The 22,554-nt window shown below is 42.9% G+C and overlaps 3 protein-coding genes across 6 annotated transcripts in view; 2 read left to right on the top strand and 1 right to left on the bottom strand.

Moving 5' to 3' along the window:
• Positions 1 to 218: 218 nt before the first annotated feature.
• On the top strand, positions 219 to 19,233 carry PHYHD1 (phytanoyl-CoA dioxygenase domain containing 1). Of its 3 annotated transcripts, none has more exons than XM_074211008.1 (11): positions 219 to 1,264; positions 4,229 to 4,339; positions 11,722 to 11,797; positions 11,947 to 11,994; positions 12,503 to 12,558; positions 13,003 to 13,065; positions 13,447 to 13,468; positions 13,785 to 13,913; positions 14,009 to 14,125; positions 14,428 to 14,554; positions 14,708 to 19,230. In XM_074211008.1, exons 1-11 carry the CDS (start codon positions 1,232 to 1,234, stop codon positions 14,751 to 14,753), a joined length of 828 nt encoding a protein of 275 aa, XP_074067109.1. In that variant the 5' UTR covers positions 219 to 1,231; the 3' UTR covers positions 14,754 to 19,230. The 3 variants fall into 3 exon arrangements, with proteins under 3 accessions (XP_074067109.1, XP_074067110.1, XP_074067108.1); XM_074211007.1 differs by having other exon boundaries at positions 222 to 1,264; positions 4,181 to 4,339; positions 14,708 to 19,061; XM_074211009.1 differs by lacking the exon at positions 4,229 to 4,339 and having other exon boundaries at positions 14,708 to 19,233.
• On the bottom strand, positions 14,928 to 19,524 carry DOLK (dolichol kinase). The gene has a single exon (XM_074210990.1). It carries the CDS (start codon positions 19,112 to 19,114, stop codon positions 17,528 to 17,530), a length of 1,587 nt encoding a protein of 528 aa, XP_074067091.1. The 5' UTR covers positions 19,115 to 19,524; the 3' UTR covers positions 14,928 to 17,527.
• A 36-nt stretch (positions 19,525 to 19,560) lies between these two features.
• NUP188 (nucleoporin 188) overlaps positions 19,561 to 22,554 on the top strand; it is a 46,319-nt gene continuing 43,325 nt past the window's right edge. The window contains exon 1 of one of the 2 annotated variants that reach the window (XM_074210984.1): positions 19,561 to 19,650. In XM_074210984.1, the coding sequence (XP_074067085.1) occupies positions 19,619 to 19,650 (32 nt within the window). In that variant the 5' untranslated portion in view covers positions 19,561 to 19,618. Of the gene's footprint in view, positions 19,651 to 20,145; positions 20,178 to 22,554 lie in introns of those variants that run through there. The other variant, XM_074210985.1, reaches the window with a different exon arrangement.

Raw genomic sequence — 22,554 nt, 5'->3', positions numbered from 1 at the left:
CACTGACTCTTTGGGGGGGAAATGTATGCATGGTACACTTATAAGTTTAATCTGCACTCTTCACATTTTCTCCATCACTTTTCTTAAGCCTAGACAATCAACAAAACAACAGATCAAGCTCTGGGTTTTTGTGTTTGACAATTCCTGGGTATAAATGCTCAGAATGAAAATTTAAAACGTTGAGACCCGGTAAGAGCTGGTTGCAGCCCATCCATCTCAGGGTCCTCTACCTAAGAGAGGTTAAGAAGCTCTTTATTGCTCCATCATTCCAGAGGAGACAGAGCACAAACAACTGGGGGAGGGGAGAAATCAAGAAAGGCTTTCTCATAATCTGGGCTCCAAAAGAATCCAGAGGAACCAACAAGTTAGGGCAGATATCGTGGGCAGAGAGGTAGAGTTTCGAAATCAAATGCAGTTTGGGGAAATACAAGTAGGTCTTTTTGGCAGCGACAGAAAGTCCTTGATGGGGAGCAGTGTGAAATAGTCCTAGAAAGAAGGTACATTATAGCCGGATTTTGAAAGAATCGAATTGACACGCCAAATTTAGGAGTTTACATCCCGGTAGACTTTTAAGCAGGGGAGTAACATAACCAATCTTGTGCTTTGCAAGGACTTCAACTTAAAACTCTTCTTACTCCCTACTTGCTTCCCAGTAGAATTTAAATTTCTGAGATCTGGAACCTGCTTTTGTACAGCCCTGTCTAGTTCCTCCAGTTCCCTCTATCGCGGGTATCTAGTTTGGGTTTAACCCAAAGCAAGTAAATGTTTGATTTGGACGAATGTGTGAGTGAGTACATAAAGCTTGAGCGGTTTAAAGGGCGGGCAGCTAATTCCTGCCCTTTCCTGGGGTCGGTCACTGGCATTAGCTGTAGAGGCAAGGACTTGGATTGGTTGACCAGGGGCCACCCCCTCTTCTCCTTTCTGCCCGCTGCAGATGGAAGTTAGACTGGGGACAGGGGTGGGGGCGGGCTGCGGTCATCCCGTGTGGTCATCCGGACTTAGTGCCCCAAAAGCCGGAGAGAAGCTTCAGCGGCTCAGGACCAGATAGGACTGACTGGGCAGGAGAGGGTGAAGCAAACCGCTGGTCCGCCCGCCTCCTCGCTGCAGCCACTCCAACTCCGACCCGGCCTGGAAGCTACCTAGGATCCGGGAGCTAGGACTCGGCTGCCCGATCTGCGACCGGGGGGAAACAGGGCAAAAGAAGCCCCGCCAGCCGGTCCCTCTGAGTCCCATGGCCAGGCTGAGCCCAGCGCAGCTACGCAAGGTGGGACCACACAGGAACGACCGCTCCCTCAAGGGGAGGTGGGGGTGGGGTAGGGGGAGTAATACCCTGGAGAAGCGTAATTTTCCCCTGGGGATTTCAGAGTTTATCCTCAGCCTTTCCCTTCCCCACCTCTCACAGTCATTGGAACTCTGCTTGTGCCCTAAGACCCTCAGAGTTTGCCAGGGAACTTGGACAGGGTTTCCGGAAGATTTGGATGGGGGTGGGGTTGCTAATGGGGGAATAATAATCGGAACTGGGGCCCAAGATCCCCCCCCCCCGTGCTTTGATGGGAAGGGTCAGAAGAAAAAGGAAAAAAAAAAACAAATTTGACTTGTGCGGAACAAAAAGCCGTTGTCACAAGGAAGTGAGGGAACTTGGATCAGAGCCCTAGTTTAAGGGAGAGGTGGAAAGAGCCAGGCATGGGACCAGGTGCACCTGCGAGAGACTTGGGGATGGGACCTTAAAGATCATATCGATTAAACTTCTCATTTTACAGATAAGAAAAAATGTCCAAAGAGCTCAAGTCACTTGCCCAAGGTCAAATAGCTGTTCAATGATGGAGCCGGAATTTGAACTTAGTTCCCTTGATTCCAATACAGTATTCTTTCCTTCATATTAGGATGTTATCCAATCTTCAGGAGACTAGGTAGCACAGTGGCTAGAGTACAGTGCCTGGGGGCAGAAAGATTCATCTTGTTGGGTTCAAATCTCACTTCAGGCACTTATTTTGACCCTGTTTGCCTCAGTTTCCTCCTCTGGATAATGGCTGGAGAAGAAACCATTTTCATATAGAGAACACAACTGAAAAACCTAGTTAGCAACAGTTGCACAACACCACCATCAATAAATATTTACCATTATGGAGACAGAGTAGTAGAGTAGGATCAGACTTGGAAATGGAATAAGCTGAGACCTAAATTCTAATTTTGCCTGAGTTTACTGGCATTGTGATTATGGATAAGTTATTTACCATCTTTAAGCCTCAGTTTCTTTATCTGTAAGATGCAGTCAGTTATACTTATTTTACCTCCCTCACAGTTGTTTTGAGGATCAAATGAGATAATTCACTTTTTTTTTGTCTGTGAGGCAAGTGTCTGGAGGCCAGATTTGTACTCAGGTCCTCTTACTATAGGGCCAGTGCTGTATCCAGCACCTAGTGGCCCCAATAATGAACTTTTTGTCTTAAAATGCTAGTTATTGGGATGGCTAGGTGGAGCAGTCTATAGAGCACCGGCCCTGGAGTCAGGAGTACCTGGGTTCAAAGCCCGCCTCAGACACTTAATAATTACCTAGCTGTGCGGCCTTGGGCAAGCCACTTAACCCCATTGCCTTGCAAAAAAAAAACAAACCTAAAGAAAATGCTAGTTATTACCATTATTTATGTGTACCTGTTTTTGTCAAGTACTAGGAATATGAAAATGAATAGTATATAATCTCTTCTCTTAAGGAACCTAAGTCTGTTTAGAGAAGGGAACAAGCAGACACTATTTAAGCAGCTACTATACGTCAGGCTTCACTGTGTAAAGTATTTTATATATATGATCTCATTTAAGCCTCACAACCATCCTGTGGGGGGGGTAGAAGCTAAAATTATCATTTTTCAGGTGAGGAAACTGAGGCCAACAGTGGGTAAGTGATTTGCACAGGACATACATCTAATAAGTCTGAGGTCATATTTGAATTCTAGTCTTCCTGACTCCAGGACCCACTGGCCTATCCACTGTGCCTAGAAATACTAAGCTTGGAGTCAGAAGACTTGAGGTCAGATTATGTTTGACAATTGGTCATTTGGCCTTTATGTGCTTTAGTTTCCTTAAATGGTTTGGTTTTTTTAGGTTTTTGCAAGGGAAACGGGGTTAAGTGGCTTGCCCAAGGCCGCACAGCTAGGTAATTATTAAGTGTCTGAGGCGGGCTTTGAACCCAGGTACTCCTGACTCCAGGGCCGGTGCTTTATCCACTATGCCACCTAGCCGTCCCTCTAGTTTCCTTAAATGTAGAGGGGGATACTGATAGAGAATGGTCCGCTGAATTGTCTAGAGACTTTGTAAATTTTAGTGTGATAGAAGTGTGAGTAGTGTCATTTAATGCATTCTATGCATGAATAATATGAATAATGAAATTTGATAAATATAAGGTAGTATGTCCTAAGTGTTCAATGAACAACATAGATGAGTATTGAGGCAAGAGACTGATCAGTGCTGGTTGGGGTGATGAAGGAAGTCTCTTTGGAGAAGCTGAGTTAGGTGAGCTGTGTTTTGAAGAACAGCTAGAACTTGACTAAAGCAAAGAAATAAGAGCATTTCAAGTGATAGAACTGTGGGGAGGGAAGGCACAGGTTACATTTAAGGAGAACTTTGGGGAGAGCAATGGAAAGGGGGCTGTGTCCAAAGTAAGAAAATCTGGATTCAAATTCTGGCTCCACCAATTACTACCTCCGTGATTTCAAGGAAAACACTTATTTAGATCTCAATAATCTCATCTGCAAAATGAAAGGTTGTACTAGATGACCTCTAAGGTAAAAATTTCTGATCCTATGAATTGTGTGAGTTGTATTATGAATTCTATGCATTGTATGACTGGGAAAGTCAGTTAGGACCACAACATGGAGAAACTGGAAAATTAGTTGAGGAGTTTGTCCGTAAAACAATGGGAATAATCTTATATTTTATCCCCTTAGGCCAAGTTGTCAAAATAATTAATCTAATAAAATAATAACTAATTTAAATAAGAATCTAATAAAAATACAGATTTATCAAGGGAAGAGGACCAGAGGGTCCTTTAGAAACATTCTCAAACCCTTCTTTAGTGGGCTTCCTCCTCTAAACCTTGTTCTTCAGATAGAAGTTCTGGATGGGGGTGGGGAAGAGAAAGAGAGGCTCTGGCTCTGCTCTGAAAGACACTCCACCTCTCTCATAGTTCCAGGAGGATGGATTTCTGGTCTTAGAAGGGATATTTTCCTCTAAGGAGTGTGATATCATGAGGGAGCAAATCCAGAAAATTGTGGCAGAAATGGAAGTCCCAACTCATTGTCGCACGGAATTCTCTACTCAAGAAGAGGAACAGCTCCGAGTCCAGGTAGGAAGGCTCTAGAACCCCGGCTTTCTGATTCTCACCACTTCACCACACTGCCCTCTCCTGGTCTTTAACATACACAATCTCAGCTCCTCCCATATCCAGATAAGAGCATTTTCTATTAAAATCATGAAATTTTTAGATATAGTAATTTTAGAGAGGTTAGAGAGTCAGTTGGCCATTGGGGTCAAAAAAAAAACCTGTTTCCAGGTCAGCCTCTGATAAAGGCTCTGTGGTCCTGGGCAGGTAACAATTTATCAGTGCCTCAGGAAACTAAGTTTCTCAAGTGTCTGGGCAGGAATTGTCCTCCACCAGGAGCTACCTCACTGGGATTTCCCTACAAGTATGAAATCACAGATTCAGTCCAAAGAAAAGCTCTCTGATTGTTTTTTGTGTTGCTAAATCCTTTTTTATACTTCATTGTGCACCTGATAGCATTTAACCCACCCAGTCAAAAAGTATTTATTGATCATCTGCTAACAGTAGATATGGAATCAGGAGGACTGGAGTTCAGACACTTGATACTTACTAGCTTTGTGACCTTGGGCAAGTCACTTAATTCTGATTGCTTCTCATCAGGGCCATCTCCAGTCCTCCTGATTCATAACAGATTACTGATCAAAATGGCTTTGGATGAGAAAGTGAGGCTGGTGACAGCACATCATCCCCCCACTCAAGTCCAATTCATGTACTTATTATCTTCCATCACTAAGCACCTGCTATGTATGCCAAGGCAAAAATACAAATAAATAAAAAACTGATCTACTTTCTCTCAAGGAGCTTCTCAGTCTAATAGACTATATAGAATATATATTATACAATGTACAAATTAGATATAGAAGCTATATTGGAGATAAAGCAATAGAGGAAAGGTATTAGCACTAAGGGGGACTGGGAAAGGCTTCTTGCAGAAGATGGGATTTTAGCTAGCAAAATGGTACTGAGGTAGAGAGCCCTGTGGTTAGCAGGCATGAGTTAGATTAACATCCAGCAAAGGAATCTGAGAGGGATTAATAGGAAAGGTAGAAGAAGCTGGAGTCCTGAAAAGCTAGAAAGAAGAGTATTATGGGGAAGAAGGTGATCCACAGAGTCAAAGGTTTGGGGGGGGGGGGGGGTCAAGAAGGATGAGGATTAAGAAAAGGGCCATTATATTGACAGTTTAAAAGGTCACTGGTAACTTTGGAGAAAGTGCAGTTTCAGTTGTACAGTGAAACTGGAAGCCAGACTGAAGAGAGTTAAGAAAGTAGAGTCGCCTGTTATAAACTCAAGGAGTTTAGCCATGAAAGAAAGGGTTTATATGGAATAATGATAGAGGGAATTAAAGGATTAAGTAATTGTTTTTAAGATTAGGGAAGATATGGATATGTTTATAGGCATCAGAACCAGCCAGTAAGACAGGGAAAGACTGAAAGTTAGTGAGAGGATAGGAATGACAGAGGAGGCACTCTGCTACAGGATAGAATGGAGTGGGATCACTTGTGTGTCTAGAGGAATTATCTTTGGCAAAAAGAAGGGCCATCTCCTTACGTGAGACAGGAGTGAAGGAGGCATCTGAGAGGTGTGAGATAAGAAGGCAGCTTCACCAAATACGAAATATTCAGTAAAGATTGAAACAAACTTAAAGGGTTTGGAGAAGGGGAACAAACAGGAGGTTTGAGGATCAGGTTTGGAAAAGCTACTTTGGTGAGTGAATCAATTAGGGAGATGTATGATTGCCTTGATTCACCAAGAGGGCTAGTCCAGGTAAAAGTATGTAACAAAAATTAGTGGTGGATCTAGTCAGCATGATTTTGTGGTTTTTCTCCAACCAGCATAGGACCTAGTATGAAATTCATTTGAAATTCATTTTAGGGGCAGCTAGGTGGCACAGTGGACAGAGCACTGGCCCTGGAGTTAGGAGGATGTGAGTTCAAATTTGGTCTCAGACACTTAATAATTATCTAGCTGTGTGGCCTTGGGCAAGCCACTTAACCCCATTTGCCTTGCAAAAAACTTAAAAAAGAAAAAGAAAAAATCATTTTAAATGTGGCATGTGCCAGGCACTGGGGATTCTAACACAAAAGCTGAAAATAATTCACCATCAAGTAATATACATTACATAGGAAGTGGAGATATATACACAAAATTGATGCAAAGTAAATACAATGTAATTTGGTTGGGAAGGTAGCAGCAGTTCAGGAAAGGTTCTTTAAGTTAGCTAGGGATTTCAAGAAGTGGAGATAAAGAGAGAAAGATTTCAGATATGGGGGAACCAACCTGTTCAAAGGCAGTGAGGAACAGAGAGGGCTTCAGTAAAAACTCTGTGATATTGAATGATAAGGAGAGGTGATGAGGCAGTCATGGTAAACATCACCAGAACTTCAGTGCATTCTTCTGTTATCTCTTGCATTGTGACGTGCTTGTATATGTCATATCCTGGATTTATAGGGCAATGGAAATGATGATTGAAAAAACATTGATTGTGTTTGGCTGGAGACCGTTTTATGTTTTCTTTTGGGAGCAACATGGGACAGTGGAATCAGCATAGGATTTTGAGTTGGAAGACTTGGGTTCAAATTTTGACTCTACCATTTGCTTGCCTATTTGACCTTGGGCAAATAGTTTCTACTCCTTGGGCCTTAGCATCCTTACCCACAAAATCATGGTAGATTTAGATCATAAGAATTATAGATCAAAAATTAGAAGAGATGTTAGAGCTCATCTAGTACAACCCACCCTGGTCATATAGGTGAACTGATACCCAAAAAGGTTAGGTTATTTGCCCAAGATCACAATGGAATGAAGTGGCATAGCTCAGATCTACACCTTAACCATGCTGCTTCTCTCTAAAGTTTCCTTTCAATTCTAAAATTCTTTCCAGTAAGATAGTTCTGCTAACTAATTGAATGTGGATGGTGAAAGAGTTATCAGCCTAATTGGGAAGATGGTACATTAACAGACTGTGAAGGCAGGAAGAGAAAACATAGATTCAGATAAGATGATGATGAATTAATTTTGCCACAAATTAGGTTTAAAATGTTGGCAATTCATACAAGAGGAGAAGTTGAGTAGTAGTTGGAAATTCCTACCTTTTCCTTTGTCCCTACTTTGCAGAGCCCCTCATTCCTATGCTGCTCTGTTCTGCCCTCTCCCTCCATAATATGCCCTGGTAGCCCCTACTGTTCTCTTCATCTTAGATTTCTTCCTCCCTTTCCATCTTCTTGTACTCAAATAAACCAGTCTCCTTCCAGAAGACAAAATATCCTTGGCAACTATCTCTTATATTCTACCTTCTGACCTGCTTTTCTGTATCTACTGGCCAAGAAGAGGACAGAGCCTATTCCTCACTCACTATGGAGGGAGAAAGATCTTCCCTCTAACATGAACACTCAGTTATTCCTTATTCCTTTGGCTTTCACTTTGTATTCATATTACACTATACAAATCTTTTGGACAGTGATTCGTCATCCTATAAGTCACTCTCTCTGAGTTTTCAAGGAATTCAGGACTGGATCATAGCTTCCTCTTGTCAACCAAGTTGTACCCTGTGGATAGTCAAAACTAAACAGAGCAGGATAGAGCTAGGACAATCAGAAATTGACTGAGAACTTTAATTTCAAAGTAAGGAAACAGATTACTAGCAAGATCCTCCTCTGGAAAAAGGGGGTTTACAATGCTTTATGGTAGGGTAGGGTTTTTAACCATGAAAACTACAAACAGCAGGACCACAAAACACATATACATTACCCAACTGGCCAAATTGCAGTTCCCCATACACACTATCTCATTTCCTACCTTTGCACAATCTTTACCTCATTCTTGGAATACCTTTTCTTCTCATCTTCCTTTTGCAGTCTCTGATTCCCTTCAACAAATAGTTCTTGTATCATCTCCTTTCCTCATACTTCTAATGCTGAATCCTACTTATTCCCACAGTGCAGTGAATTTACTATCTATGAATTTACCTATGTCATTAGTAGATTGCTATCTCTGTGGGGGCAGAAACTGTTTCATTCTTGTCTTTTGAATTGAATTACTTGATCCTTTTTTTTTTTTTTTTTTAGGTTTTTGCAAGGCAAATGGGGTTAAGTAGCTTGCCCAAGGCCACACAGCTAGGTAATTATTAAGTGTCTGAGATCAGATTTGAACCCAGGTACTCCTGACTCCAGGGCCCCGGTGCTTTATCCACTGCACCACCTAGCCGCCCCCGATCCTTTCTCAAATCATGAACCTATTAGATTCCCAAATTTGCTTTACCCCCTCTTAAACTTGTTTTTTATCCTCAGGTGGAACTCTATTCCTCTCAATTCTTCTGTGCCTTCCCAGTTCACTACCCATGTTCTGGCTTCACTTTCATCCCTTCATTGCCAGATTCCTTTAGAGACAGCTAAATGGCACAGTGGATAGAGTGTTGTTATTTAGTCTTTTCAGTTATGTTTGATTCTACCTGACCTCGTTTGGGGTTTTCTTTGTAAAGACACTGGAGTAGTCTACCATTTCCTTCTCCAGCTCATTTTGCAGAAGAAGAAACTGAGACAAATAAGGTTAAGTGATATGTCCGTGGTCACACAGCTAGTAAGTGTCTAAGGTCACATTTGAACTCAGGTCTTCTTGACTTCAGGCTCAATGCTTTATCCACAATGCCACCTAGCTGCCTCTTGGAGTCAGGAAGACCCAAGTTCAAATTCAGCTTTAGACACTAGTTTTGTGATCCTGAGCAAGTCACTTAACTTCTTTAGGTCTCAGTTACCCCCAACTATAAAATGGGGGACAATAATAGTCCCAATCTCACAGAGTTATTTCGAAGATCTAAAGAAAGAATATATGTAAAACACTTAGTGCCTGGCTCATAGTAGCTATTTAATAAATGCTTTCCTTTCCCTTCCTCCCTTTATTTAATCACTTCAACTGTACTTTACCTTGAACACCTTGCCCTCTGGTACTGTTGCCAAGCATGCCTTGACAAACTCCCATCATGAGGAATGACCTATCTTCACCAGTTAACCTCTACATTTACTCTAGTGTTGTTCATTGCTGGTATGCCATTTAATTGGTTTCACCACAGATTTAGTCTAAGCTTGTATTTCCCATGCTTGGGATGTATCCTTCATTCCTCCTCACTTCTGCCCCTTAGCTTCTTTTTTTAAAAATTGTATTTTTTCTCTCCAATTACATTTCAAACAATTTTAACCATACATTTTTTTTTGCAAGGCAAATGGGGTTAAGTGGCTTGCCCAAGGCCACACAACTAGGTAATTATTAAGTATCTGAGGCCACATTTGAACTCAGGTACTCCTGACTCCAGGACCAGTGCTCTATCCACTGTGCCACATAGCTGCCCCTTTTACTATACATTTTTGCAAGATTTTGAGTTCCAAATTTTTCTCCCCCCCTCCAATTCCCTCTTCCAAAAATAATAGGCGATTTCATATAGGTTATAATGTGTCATCATGTAAAACATTTCCATATCAGTCACAATTATGAAAGAAGAAACAGATCAAAAAGAAAAAAAAAACCCAAAAAAGAATGAAGTGTAAAGAATGTCCTTTGATCTACATTCAGAAACCACTAGTTCTTTATCTGGATATGGATAGCATTTTCCTTCATGAATCCTTGTACTTGTCTTGGATTATTATGTTGCTGAGAAGAACTGAGTCATTCATAGTTTATTTTCTCTTTAGTTTTTTTCCAGGATCAGCTCAAGTACTACACCTCTTCCATGAAGGCTTTTCTTGATTCCTCTAAATCTAGTGTTCTTTCTATCCTCAAATTATCTTTGTTACTGAATAATATGTATATGTGTATATTTAAAGACAGGAACAGTATTGCTTGTTTTTTGTCCTTCTATCCCTAGTGTTATACAAAGTAGAAGTATAATAAATAATACAATAATATGTAAGGTTAGCAAAAACTCTTCAAAATATCATCTCAGGGCAGCTAGGTGGTGCAGTGGATAAAGTACTAGCCCTGGAGTCAGGAGGATATGAGTTCAAATTTTATCTCAGATTTAATAATTACCTAGCTGTATGACCTTGGGCAAATCACTTAACCCCACTGCCTTGCAAAAACCCCAAAAACCCCACCCCAAAATCATCTCATTTGATCTTCACAACAACTTTGGGAGGTAAATAATCCTCATCCTATAGATGAGGAAACTAACTGAGACAGAGGTTTAATGACAAGGTAGAGTCCTCTGGGGCAACTGGGAGAAAGGAAGGAAAGAGCATCAACAACTATTCAAGGCAGGATTTGAACTCCCTTTTTTCAGATTCAGTATGCTATCCCTTCAGTCACCCAGCAACCTTTAGTTTAATTAGGTTGAATGAAAAAATCAACATCTTGTAATAGAAAGAGTTTAAGACTAGAATGGTGATCACCAGACTTTAAATCCTGACTCAGCTACTTATTATCTGTATAAACCTAAACAAGTCTCTTTTACTTGTTTATATATAATCTGTAAAATGCAGAGAGGCTCTAAATCAGGGTTTCCTAGCACTCTTTGTGACCTGGACCCCACCAACATTCTGGTGAAATCTGTGACACCCCCTTCCCATAATAATGTCATTAAATGTATAAAATATATGAATTCGAAAGGAAACTGATGGTATTGAAAAAAGGTGTTATTTTTCCCTATCCAAGTTCACAGACTTCCTTGGAATTTATCCCAGGTTTAACAGATTGATTATCTCCTTGAGCTCTAAATCCTAACAAATGCTGGTCTAGAAGCTACAGATACAGATTTTCAGTCAAGAGTTTATGGGCACCTTAGAAGTTTAGTTCTTCCCCTCATCCCTCCCACATTCAGCCAAGTTCCTTTTCCCTGGGACAAAAATGATTAAAAATACCTTTAGTTTTAAGGAACTTCAAACACTGTTAGAAGCACCTGGTTCCAAAGCTAGTCACCCTCATCCTTACCAACACTGACTTCCCACAAGAGCTGGCAGTTCCTAGTCAATGGGAAAGAACAGCAGAATTTCTGAAAGCTTTTGGATCTTTACTCAGAATCATGCTGCCTGGGCTCACTCCATTTAATTGTACCTTTTAATATAACACAGGGAAGCAGTAACTAACACATATTATCATTCCCTGGAAGAGGTAGGATCAGAATCTAGACTGGGATTCAATTGATGTTCCTAGCTAGGTAAGTGTCTATCTCCATGTTGTTCCTTTAGAGTGAAGGATCAAAGATGTGCCATTGACTTTGAGGCAGAAGTTGACCTCAAGCCCCCATGATCCCTGTCCCCACCAGCAGAACTGAAGGACGACATTTCAATCCTGGTTCTGCCTTTGAATAAATATAAGACTTGAAAAGTAAGGGAATTCACGATCTCTAAAGACCCCTCATTTTTGGAGCATCACCAACATGCTGATGATTTCTTTCCCTCACTTTCCCACACTTCTTACAGGGTAATACCGATTATTTTTTGACCAGTGGAGACAAGATCAGGTTCTTCTTTGAGAAAGGAGTGTTTGACAAGGAAGGTAAGAAGTGGATAAAGGCAGGGGCTGGGTAATACAGGTATCTAAGCTTGAAGGACTAGGGGAAGCAAGACAACTTTCTTTAACTTCTCTATTTTGAGAAATGAACTTTCAATTTTCCCCTAGCTCTCATCATCTCTTTTATTTTATAGGCAATTTTCTAGTCCCACCAGAGAAATCTATCAATAAAATTGGCCATGGTAAGGACTGTCTTGAATGGTCAGTGAGGGAGGGCAGGAAGCCCTGATCAGTCCCTAGGTGTTGTTCTTCCCTTGCCCTGATCTTCCCCTTCATTTCCCCTTGGTCTTTCCCTGGAGGGTATTACCTTTTCTCTGCCTCCTCCTTATAGTTTTCTAGTTATTTTTTGAACAGCCTGTGTCGATTTTCATCTGCCCTTGTGACAGTTTCAACACTGAAGAAACTGCAGCCCTGTCCCAATAGTACTGGGAGCAAGTATGCATTAAGTATCTGGGAAAAGTGGTTGGAGGTTCCCATTCTCCTTCACAAACCCCTAGGCAGACCTGATTTTGTCCTTCCCATCCTATCCATACTCACATCCATACCTGGGGTCCCATATCTTGATCGACTGTTTACTGCCTCTAACTTTCCTTGGTGGGGGATAGGATGGGAGAAGGGGAGGCAATGCATTAGGAGAGCACCTCACATTTTCTCAATATTGAGTCAGTCTCCCCTCTCCTATTCCTACAGCTCTGCATGCCCATGATCCTGTCTTTAAGAGTGTTACCCATTCACTTCAGGTGCAGGTGAGTGAGGAAAATCTCCCTTAGAATCTTCCACTGGATGTCTTGGACCTCCTTCCCAATAGTCTGACAAAAGCATGGACCCCGATTTGCCTCATGGTCTCTTCACCCCCATTCCTAAGTCCAGTTAGCCTGGGGCTGATAGAGAAACTCCTACTTCTACCCCCTCCTACACCAAAGCTGGCACAAAAGTGGAAAGGATTGCCTTTGCCCCAGCATCTTTGTACTTTAAAAAGTATTATTTCCATGCTGTTAAGAAGAAAACAATAGCTGTTCCCCAACACCTCCATACTCTTTCCTTCTCTGCCAAAGGGAGAGGGAGAAGTTTTAAACCCAGGCTAAACAGTAAGGCAGGAACAATTCTATGAAGATCTCCCAGATATGGAGTTAACTGTTGTTCTGTGGTAATACCTTGAGTCTGAGTGAGTGAACTGGACTGTTCCTTAGGAATTGGTCAAGAGTCTGGGGCTTGAGATACCTGTGGTAGTTCAAAGCATGTACATGTTCAAGGTAAGCTTCCTACTTGAGCACTAATTACCTTTGAGTTTAGATAAGTCTCTCTGGGATTCAGTTTGACTAATTGGAAAATGCAAAAGGGTGTAAGGAACAAAGGATAATAAAGATCCCAAGCTTTTTTGAAGTAGTATATATACAAAAGGGATTGCAAGCAACAGTAACCTCTCAGTTCAATTTCAAAAGATTTTACAAGGAGGATGATATTCCCAACATCCTGGGAAATATTTTTTCTTAAAATTTTTAATTGTGGAAAAATTCTTCTACCAAGGATGAAGTGATCTTGAGAAATTCAAGATTTCCTTACTCAATCTTTTCCCACACCCCAGCCCCCAATTCCCCTCTGTTCTATTTCATCAGACCTCTTTTCTCTTTCAGCAACCACACTTTGGTGGTGAAGGTAAGCTGTGCACAGATCCCTGTGCTAGCAGGGCAAAAACAGTGCATATAGGTTTGGTAATAAAGTTCTGAGGGGATAGAAAATTATGTTCTTTGTGAGTTGAAGGATATGGAATGATTTCTGAACCAGTCATAGATAACTACAGAATCAGCAAGGTTGTTCTGGATGAGAGAAGTTTTAGGTTGGTAAAGGAAAGGGGGGGTAGGAAATGGATATTGGCTAAATGGAAAGAGAGAATTCAGCTTTTAAGTTAAAAATGGGTGATGGAGGGGGGCCAGTATATGGGCTGCCTAACCCATAGGTTGGTGGGTTGTAGTCACCCCACACCAGGATGCTAGCTTTCTCCACACTAAGCCACTGGGCCGAGTACTGGGTGTCTGGATTGCCTTGGAAGATGCTACACTGGAGAATGGTTGCCTCTGGTTCATCCCTGGCTCCCACACTGGTAAGGAGAGGCTCTGTGGATCATCTTCCCTTTCTTCTTTTGGGGTCTACCCAGAGGGAAATCCATCACATAGAGGCATCTTGTGAACAATGCAGGAGGCATTTCCCGGAGGATGGTTCGGGGACAGGCTAACTCTGTGGGTGGCACCACCTTCATAGGCTCTGAACCAGCTTATGAGGACAGCCGTTTCATTCCTACACCTATCCAGAAAGGTAAAAAGTCTAAAGGTTATTATATGTCAGAAAGAAATCTGGGTTTGGGGTGATTAAGTAACTCTGTCCAACCTACCAGGGGTGTGTCTCTGTGGGGTAGTTTTGGGGAGATAATAATTGTCCTTTTGAATAGCAACATTGACCTTTCCTGCCCAAGGGGTGTGACTGCCAGAAATGTAAATTGTCCATCTATTCAGTTTTTTCCCTTGAGTAGTGACGAACTGGGAGAATATCCAGATAGGGAGACATAGACACTGAAATGAGATATATTCAGATAATGTGATCCTTTTCCCTTCTGCCAGGGGGTCTCATCTTGATACATGGAGAGGTCGTTCATAAAAGTGAGCTGAACCGCTCCACACATTCTCGCCATGCATACACCTTCCATATCATGGAATCCAAGGGCACTCACTGGAGTCAGGATAATTGGTAAGTCAAGGTGCCACAGGTGTCAGGCAGGCTGGCTCTTTTCCCAGGGGTATCTACATGCACCTCTTCCTTCTTGCTTTCCCTAAATGTTTCAGAGACCCTCAAGGCTACAAATTGCATTTTTCATATCTCTCTTCCCTTCTTTCTCTTCAGGCTTCAGCCAACACCAGAGCTGCCCTTCCCTCTACTATACACCTAATGCCAATGTGCAAGATGAATTCCCCCAGCCCTTCCAGGTGAAGCCCTAGACTTCAAGTGGCTCCCAGTGCTTTCCCAGAGATAGGTGTGAACTGTATTACATCATCACTTGGACATAATCTAGGCCCCATGCTTCTCTGCCCTCTGGGAAACATGGCTCTTGTTTTTGTCTTGGATAATTGAATACCTACTCTGCCTCTCTTCTTGGGCTCAATCTTGCATAATCCTCAGACTCAAGGGGTAAAGTGAAAGGAAGCAGCTTGGTGTGTGGAGGTGGGGTTGGGATGAGGGAATATTCTGGGGGGAGAGGAGAGAACAGCAGCACAGTGGGGAGAGGACATGAGTAAAGTCAACTAGCCAACTAGCATCACAGTCATTGAATAAAACAATCAAATGCATAGTAGACATTTTCTGATGTTCTATTATCAAGTCAAGTGGTTTTGATTATGAGAACAAAAATCTGTCACATGAGCCTTTCCTTGCTTGTACTAGGAGTGATTGAAACAAATTGTATCACTAAGCTCTAGATTGAATAAGCACACTGAGATTCTAGTCCAGCTAGGCCACTAATTCTCTGTGTCAGAAAATTTCCCCCTCCTCTGTGGGCTTCAGTATTTTCATCTATAAAATGAGAACATTCTTCAGCTACAAAGGAATGTCCACATTTGGGATGAGGAATCTATGACTGAGTGTTGAGCACTTAAGCACATTGTTAAGTCACCAGTCAAAGTGACACTACAGAATTTAACAAGCATTAAAAATTGGGGCCTTAGTTTCCTGGCTACATGTAGTTGAAAACTGCTTTTCTTCTATTCCAATAGCTACTTATTTTTAGACCTAGCAAAATAAGCCATCTTCCTGCCCATTTTACAGGAAAGATCTTTATTCAGATCAGAATTCACAATCAGAGAAGAAAGACACTGGTCATCTTCAAGGGGAGGGAAAGATAGGCTTTGAAGTAGCTTTCTTGGTCCCAATATGAATTCTTAGGTGAGGGCCTTCTACCATCCCATAGCTCTTATCCTGAGAAATTTGGTCCCTACTGTGGTAGGATCCTTCCTGTTGTCAAAGGTAATATGCTGCTTGAGTTAAAATAAATACAAAGATGTTGTATTCTACTGAAGCTAAACAAGAGGAAAGCTAGAAACCTCAAAGTCACCTATTCACATATACTCTCAGCTTGCCCTATTCTCTCCTATTGGCACTTCTGGTAGTTATGAAGGGGAGAAGTTCTATAGGGGAGGGAAGAGGCGATAAATTGGAGAGGAAAAGTTTTCAATGCTATTTAGGATCCTATATTTAACTACTACTTATTAACTAATGATTTGTGGCAAAGTTTTTCTGGTCTTCAAAATGTTTATTATATAAAGACCATGTTTCTTTAATTCTGTAGTCTTTTTTTTTTTTGCAAGGCAATGGGGTTAAGTGACTTGCTGAAGGCCACACAGCTGGTAATTGTGTCTGAGGCTGTATTTGAACTCAGGTCCTCCTGACTCCAAAGCACCACCTAGCCGCCCTTAAATTCTGCAATCTTGAAAAAACGTATTTCCTCTTCAGCTCATGCTCTCCCCTACCCTCTGAATTGCTAAGAGGTTGCAGTGAGATCTGCAGAGATTTTATTTTAACTTCCATAATTCTCATTTAGGTCAGGAAGCCTGGTTCTACAACAGTGGTGTCAAACTTAAATAGAAACAGGAGCCATTAAACTGTACATAAGAATGCCTGTAAGCTGCAAATTGATTTAGAAAACCACATATTAAAATCATCTATGTTTTTTGTATTTTTATTTACCTTGTTAAATATTTTCCAATTACATTTTTTAAAAATTTTTTTTGGCAAGGCAAATGGGGTTAAGTGGTTTGCCCCAAGGCCACACAGCTAGGTAATTATTATGTGTCTGAGGCCGTATTTGAACTCAGGTACTCCTGACTCCAGGGCTGGTGCTCTATCCACTGTGCCACCTAGCTGCCCCCCCCCATTACATTTTAATCTAGTTCAGGCTGTACTTAGAAGTATTGTGGGTTTTATGCAACCCTGGGATTGAGACCTTTGCTCTAGAGTAATTCCTAGCTTCTCCCAGTCTTCAGAATTGATTTTATATATATATATATATATATATATATATATATATGTATATATACTAATGTCTTCTTAGTTCCTCTGCTACCAACTTCCACTAATTTAGTTCTGAAATTGCACACTATGGCCACTTAGGAGAAATAAATGGCATTAACTCAACTATTTTCTCATTTATTATTTGCACTCTTCTCCCCCTTTACCCAGTTAAAATATTCTCATAAAGGTTATGAAAAACCTTTCCCTTACCTCTTTTCTCCTGTAAAAATCAAGTCCAATAAACAAATCCAGTTTCCACAATATTAGATATAAATTATTCGAGATGAAAAGCTATTTTTCAAGGCTGGGTTTTTGATTTCTCACAAAAACATCATCAGCCCTCTGAATGGGTACCATCGCTGTGAAGAATGTGATTTTATGATATCAAGAACAAAATTCAAATTAAATATTAAAAAAAAGAATGCACTTCTACTGGAAACCCCTCACTGGAATGTCCTTCCAATTCCTTCATTAGAAATGTTACCTTATTTTTAAATCAACAGAGCTAAAATGCAACAGTAGTTTTGATTTTATTTTAAATCTTAATTCATTGCAAAAGTAAATAAGCTTTTCACCACCTGACCCGTAATACCCAAATGGCTAACTGCTGACTGTGTTTCCTTCAGCTCACTTCCTCCCATCATGATCTCTGACTGAAGGCTAAACCATCAGTAGAATCTGGAGGTAGAGAGGTAAAATAAGATTGTCTATTTGGGTAGTGTAGGCTTCCAGGAGGGAGACTATGCTGATAGACCCCAAAATCCAAGCATAACTGGAATTAAGATCCACCCGACTGTCAAAGATTAAGATCAAAGCCACAGAAATGATTTGAGCAAATATGGAAGTCATTGTGCCCTCAAAAGTCTTAAGAGTACCAGGCCAATGGATCTCCCCCACTGTACTGCCAAAAATGGCAGCAATGGTGTCACCCACCCCCACAGCCAACACTCCTGCGTAAGGGACCAGAGCCCCAACCTCTCCCAGGCTACCCTTTGGTACACAAGATCTTGGGAATAGCCAGATAGGGAGAGACATGCCTAGCAGCAGGTAAATGTGAGTCAGGATGAGGGGACCACTGTCCCTTTCATCAAGGAATAGGGAGAGTAGATTCCTCAGGGTCTGGCCCAGGGGCTTAATTCGGAAGAAGCGAATATATTCAAGGAAGATAAAGACAGCTAGGCAGACCACAGCTGCAACATATAGTAGGAGTCGGTCAAATATGAGTCCTGGTATATATGTAGCCACTACAATGAAATGGAAATACTTCCGGGTAATTGTGGAGGCCTGATGCTTCTTTGACTCAGAAGACAATCTCTTAGCGTTTTGGTACATCACAACTATGCAGGCTGAAGCAGCCAAAAGGGACCAGTAGATGAGGAGGTAGATACGAGTTTCTGACTGGAAGAGGAATTGGAAAAGCCAGAGCAAGGGATTCTCCCGGATTAGGTGGTGCAACCAAGGCATGATGATACCAAGGCCCAGCACACCTGTCATTAGATGGAAGAAAAGAGACGATGTCCAGGTTACAGAGTCCATGAAGACAAAGAACATGCTGAAGAAGATACCCATGATGACCATCCCTACTACCACTACCAGGAGAAAGAAGTCTACTGGGTCTCCTCGGCCCTGGATAACATTTAGGGATCTCTTAATGAGCTGGTTGAGGACAAAGCTGATGCCCCCTAGGATGAGCAATGCTTCCCCTGGAGTGAAGCATCGGGGTAGCAGGTACAGCAAGATCATGTTGAGGTAGACAAAGATCAGCAGGACCTCAAGGACCTCAATCACCTCTGCCACACTCAAGGAATGCTTCATGATGTAGATGATGATACTTCCGGCCAGACCAGAGATGACGCAGGTGTTGGTGGGCACTGGCCTGGTGATGCCCAGTGCCAATACGGAGAGGAACAGTGCCAAGGCCATACCTGTGGCTGCCACCACAACTCCAAAGCGCTCAAAGTAGACGTTTCCTGCGGCTTCACAGCGCATCTTCATCACCACCCCCAGTAGAGGGATGACCATGGAGGCGGTCAGGAGGCCGCTGTTGGCAGTGGTCCTGAACTGAAAGACTGCAGCCCCTTGCTGGAGCAGCCTGTCCCACTTGTACTGGACGTAGAAGGCCTGGACCGCCAGGGCCACAGCGCACCAGGAATAGCGGTCCCATACTGAGGCGTGGATGCTCAGCACCACTACAAACACGATGGCGGCTTCCCCCAGAACAGCTTTGCTCGTCATGGCTGCAGCCATTCGGCCGTCTTCAGGTTGGGCCAGGGTTGCTGCGTTGTCCTTCCAAAGGGGCAGGGATTAGGATCATGGGTGAAAGGCTGAGAGGAACTCTCTCACCACACCCGAAAGGGGAGGTCTGGCCACCGGGCGGCCCCCCGAGGAAGGGGCAAGTGGCGGTGACCCCAGGTCCAGAATGGGCTCGAGACTCACAGTCCACTCCCTACCCACGCTCAGGCTGAGGGGAGGGGGCCACGGAGGATGGCGGGGCGCGATGTCGCCGAGGTAGCCCGGAAGCCGACTCGCCTCTCCTTTCTCAACCTGCGCGTCAGAGACCCAGCACCGTCTGCCGCTCAGTACTCGGGCACGGATTTTTCGCCTCCCTGGAAGCCGCCATCTTGAGTCCCGAAGGTCACGTGACAGCGGCCGCGCCAGACCAGACTCTTTGGCCACGCCCCCTGCGCGGTCACGTGAGGCGGGTGGCCCAGCGCGCGGGCTACCGCGCGGTCACGTGGGGTGGACGCGAAGATGGCGGCTGCCGCCGGCGGGCTCTGTGTGAGGTACGGGCCGGGAATTCTTGCTGCTGGCTGGAGGGAGCGTGTGGGGAGAAGCAGCGGTGGTGAATGGCGGGCAGGGGAAGGGAGAGAGGCCGAGAGACAGCGGGAGTGGAGGGGCCGACGCCGAGGGCAGCGGCGGCGGGGCTGGCGCGGCGGGCGACAAGGCGGTTACTTTCAAACCGGCCCCGTCCCGGGCACGAGGTCCCCAGCGCGCGCGGAGGGGCCCTGGGAGGGCGGGGGAGTGAGGAGTGGAGGCGCGAAGAGCGCCTCCTCCCCCCGCCGCGCGAGCGCGCCCGCCCAACTCCTCCTCCCCCTGGCCCCCGCCGAGGCTGCGGTCCCCGAAGCCCCACAGCCTGGGGGCGGCCCCTCCCGCCCGGGGCGTGGCCCTTGCCCGGAGCCGCCCCCGCCCCGCCCCCGCATCCGGGCCCTTGCTGCCGCCGAATTCCTTAGTGCAGCAAGTCGAGTGCCTGTTGGGTGCAAGAGAGTGCCCCGGGCAGTGAAGAAGAACGAAACATGATTCAGTTCAACAGGTGTTTAGTGCAAAACATTTATTATGTTCAGGGTTCCGTGCGCTAGTGGAGGAGCTGAGTCTGTTCAGCAGACAGAGGTGCTTGGGAAGTGCTGGCCACTTGTAAGCACCAAGAGATTTAATTGGAAAAAAGAGACATTTCTTCAGGTACTAATTAGGCTCCAGATTTGTAGTATTTTGATGAATCTTTGACTTAATCATGTACTGCAAAAGGCAACCTCTTCACATTCCTCATCCGTGTCTGTGTATTACCATAACCTCCCCATGAAGGTCCTTGCTAGGAACTGGAATATTTCCCATGGTTCTTTTAATGCCTGTAGAATTGAAAGAGATCACCAAACTGGAAAGGACTTGTGTTTCGCTGACATTGTACAAAGAGCTGATGCTTACTGTGTAATCTTAAGTCACTTAGGCATGCTAGGATTGGCTTTCCTCTTCTGTCAAATAAAGGGATTTTATTTGATTTGACTGTATAGCCTATGAAGAACCTTTAGGTCCAGATCTATGAATTGTGATAAGACAATGTCACCTTCACTAAGAATAGAGAACTTTGGCTACCAGATAATGAGGTTTTTCAGCTACTATAGCTCAGTTATTGTACTGGAAAGAGATCATAGATTTGGAACATGAGCTAAAGTCCACTGCCATCATTTTACAGATTAGAAAGGTGAATCACAGAATGATGAAATGATCTGCTCAAGGTCACAGACCTAGTAAGAGTCTAAAATGGGATTTGAATCTAGGTATTTCTGAATATAACACCCCATCTAGAGATCTTTATTGAAGGTGGAAGTTCCCATTCTGAAGAGATAATGGAACTTTTGACTATTTCAATGCATCTGTGACCTAATTGATATTTTTCCTTGAATGACTTTTTTTTTTTTTGCAAGGCAAATGGGGTTAAGTGGCTTGCCCAAGGCCACACAGCTAGGTAATTATTAAGTGTTTGAGACTGGATTTGAACCCAGGTACTCCTGACTCCAGGGCTGGTGCTTTATCCACTGTGCCACCTAGCCTCCCCCAACTCTTTTTTTTTTTTAAAGATAATTTCTTAAAATTAATGGTGATAGTCTTTGGTCTTTGTTCAAACTCCACAATTCTTTCTCTGGATATAGATGGTATTCTCCATCTCAGATATCCCAAAATTGTGCATGGATAGAATGAGCAAGTCCATCATGAGCATCAGTTCATGCAAATCTTTCCACGCTTCCCTGAATTCCCACCCCTCCTGGTTTCTTTTTTTATTTAAAGAAAGATTTTATTTATTTTGTTTTACAGTTTTCCCCTTATTCTTGCTTTCCCTCCCCCCATCCCTCACAGAAGTCAGTCTGTAAGTCTTTACATTGTTTCCTTGGTATACATTGATTTAAGTTGAATGTGATGAGAAAGAGATCATATCCATAAGGAAGAAACATAAAGTAAAAGAGACAGCAAGATCAGACAATAAGATACTAGTTTTTTTTCCTAAATTAAAGGTAATAGTCCTTGGTCTTTGCTCTTACTCCACAGTTTTTTCTCTGGATACAGATGGTATTCTCCATCAGAGACATCCCCAAATTGTCCCTGATTGTTACACTAATGGAATGAGCAGGTCCATCAAGATTGATCACCACCCCCATGTTGCTGTTAGGATGTACAGTGTTTTTCTGGTTCTGCTCATCTCACTCAGCATCAGTTCATGCAAATCCCTCCAGGCTTCCCTGAATTCCCATCCCTCCTGGTTTCTAATAGAACATTAGTGTTCTATCACATATATATACCATGGTTTGCTAAGCAATTCCCCAATTGATAGACATTCACTCAATTTCCAATTCTTTGCTACCACAAACAGGGTTGCTATGAATATTTTTGTACAAGTGATGTCTTTACCTTTTTTCATAATCTCTTCAGGATATGGTATTGCTGGATCAAAAGGTATGCACATTTTTTGGTCTTTTGAGCATAATTCCAAATTGCTCTCTAGAAAGGTTGGATGAGTTCACAGCTCCACCAACAATGTATTAGTGTCCCAGATTTCCCACATCCCTTTCAACATTGATCATTGTCCTTTCTGGTCATATTGGCCAATCTGAGAGGTGTGAGGTGGTACCTCAGAGATGCTTTAATTTGCAGTAATGATTTAGAGCAATTTTTCATATGTCTATGGATCACTTTGATCTCATCTGTAAATTGCCTTTGCATATCCTTGGACCATTTGTCAATTGAGGAATGGCTTGTTTTTTTAGAAAATTTGACTCAGTTCTCTGTATATTTTAGAAATGAGTCCTTTGTCAGAATCATTAGTTGTAAAGATTGTTTCCCAATTTACTACATTTCTTTTGATCTTGGTTACAGTGGTTTTGTCTGTGCAAAAGCTTTTTAATTTAATGTAATCAGAG

Source organism: Macrotis lagotis, chromosome 1, assembly GCF_037893015.1.
Source record: "Macrotis lagotis isolate mMagLag1 chromosome 1, bilby.v1.9.chrom.fasta, whole genome shotgun sequence".
NCBI classification, from domain to species: Eukaryota; Metazoa; Chordata; class Mammalia; order Peramelemorphia; family Peramelidae; genus Macrotis; species Macrotis lagotis.
Note: the sequence above shows the minus strand (reverse complement) of the source record. Positions and strands in the feature narration are given on the sequence as shown.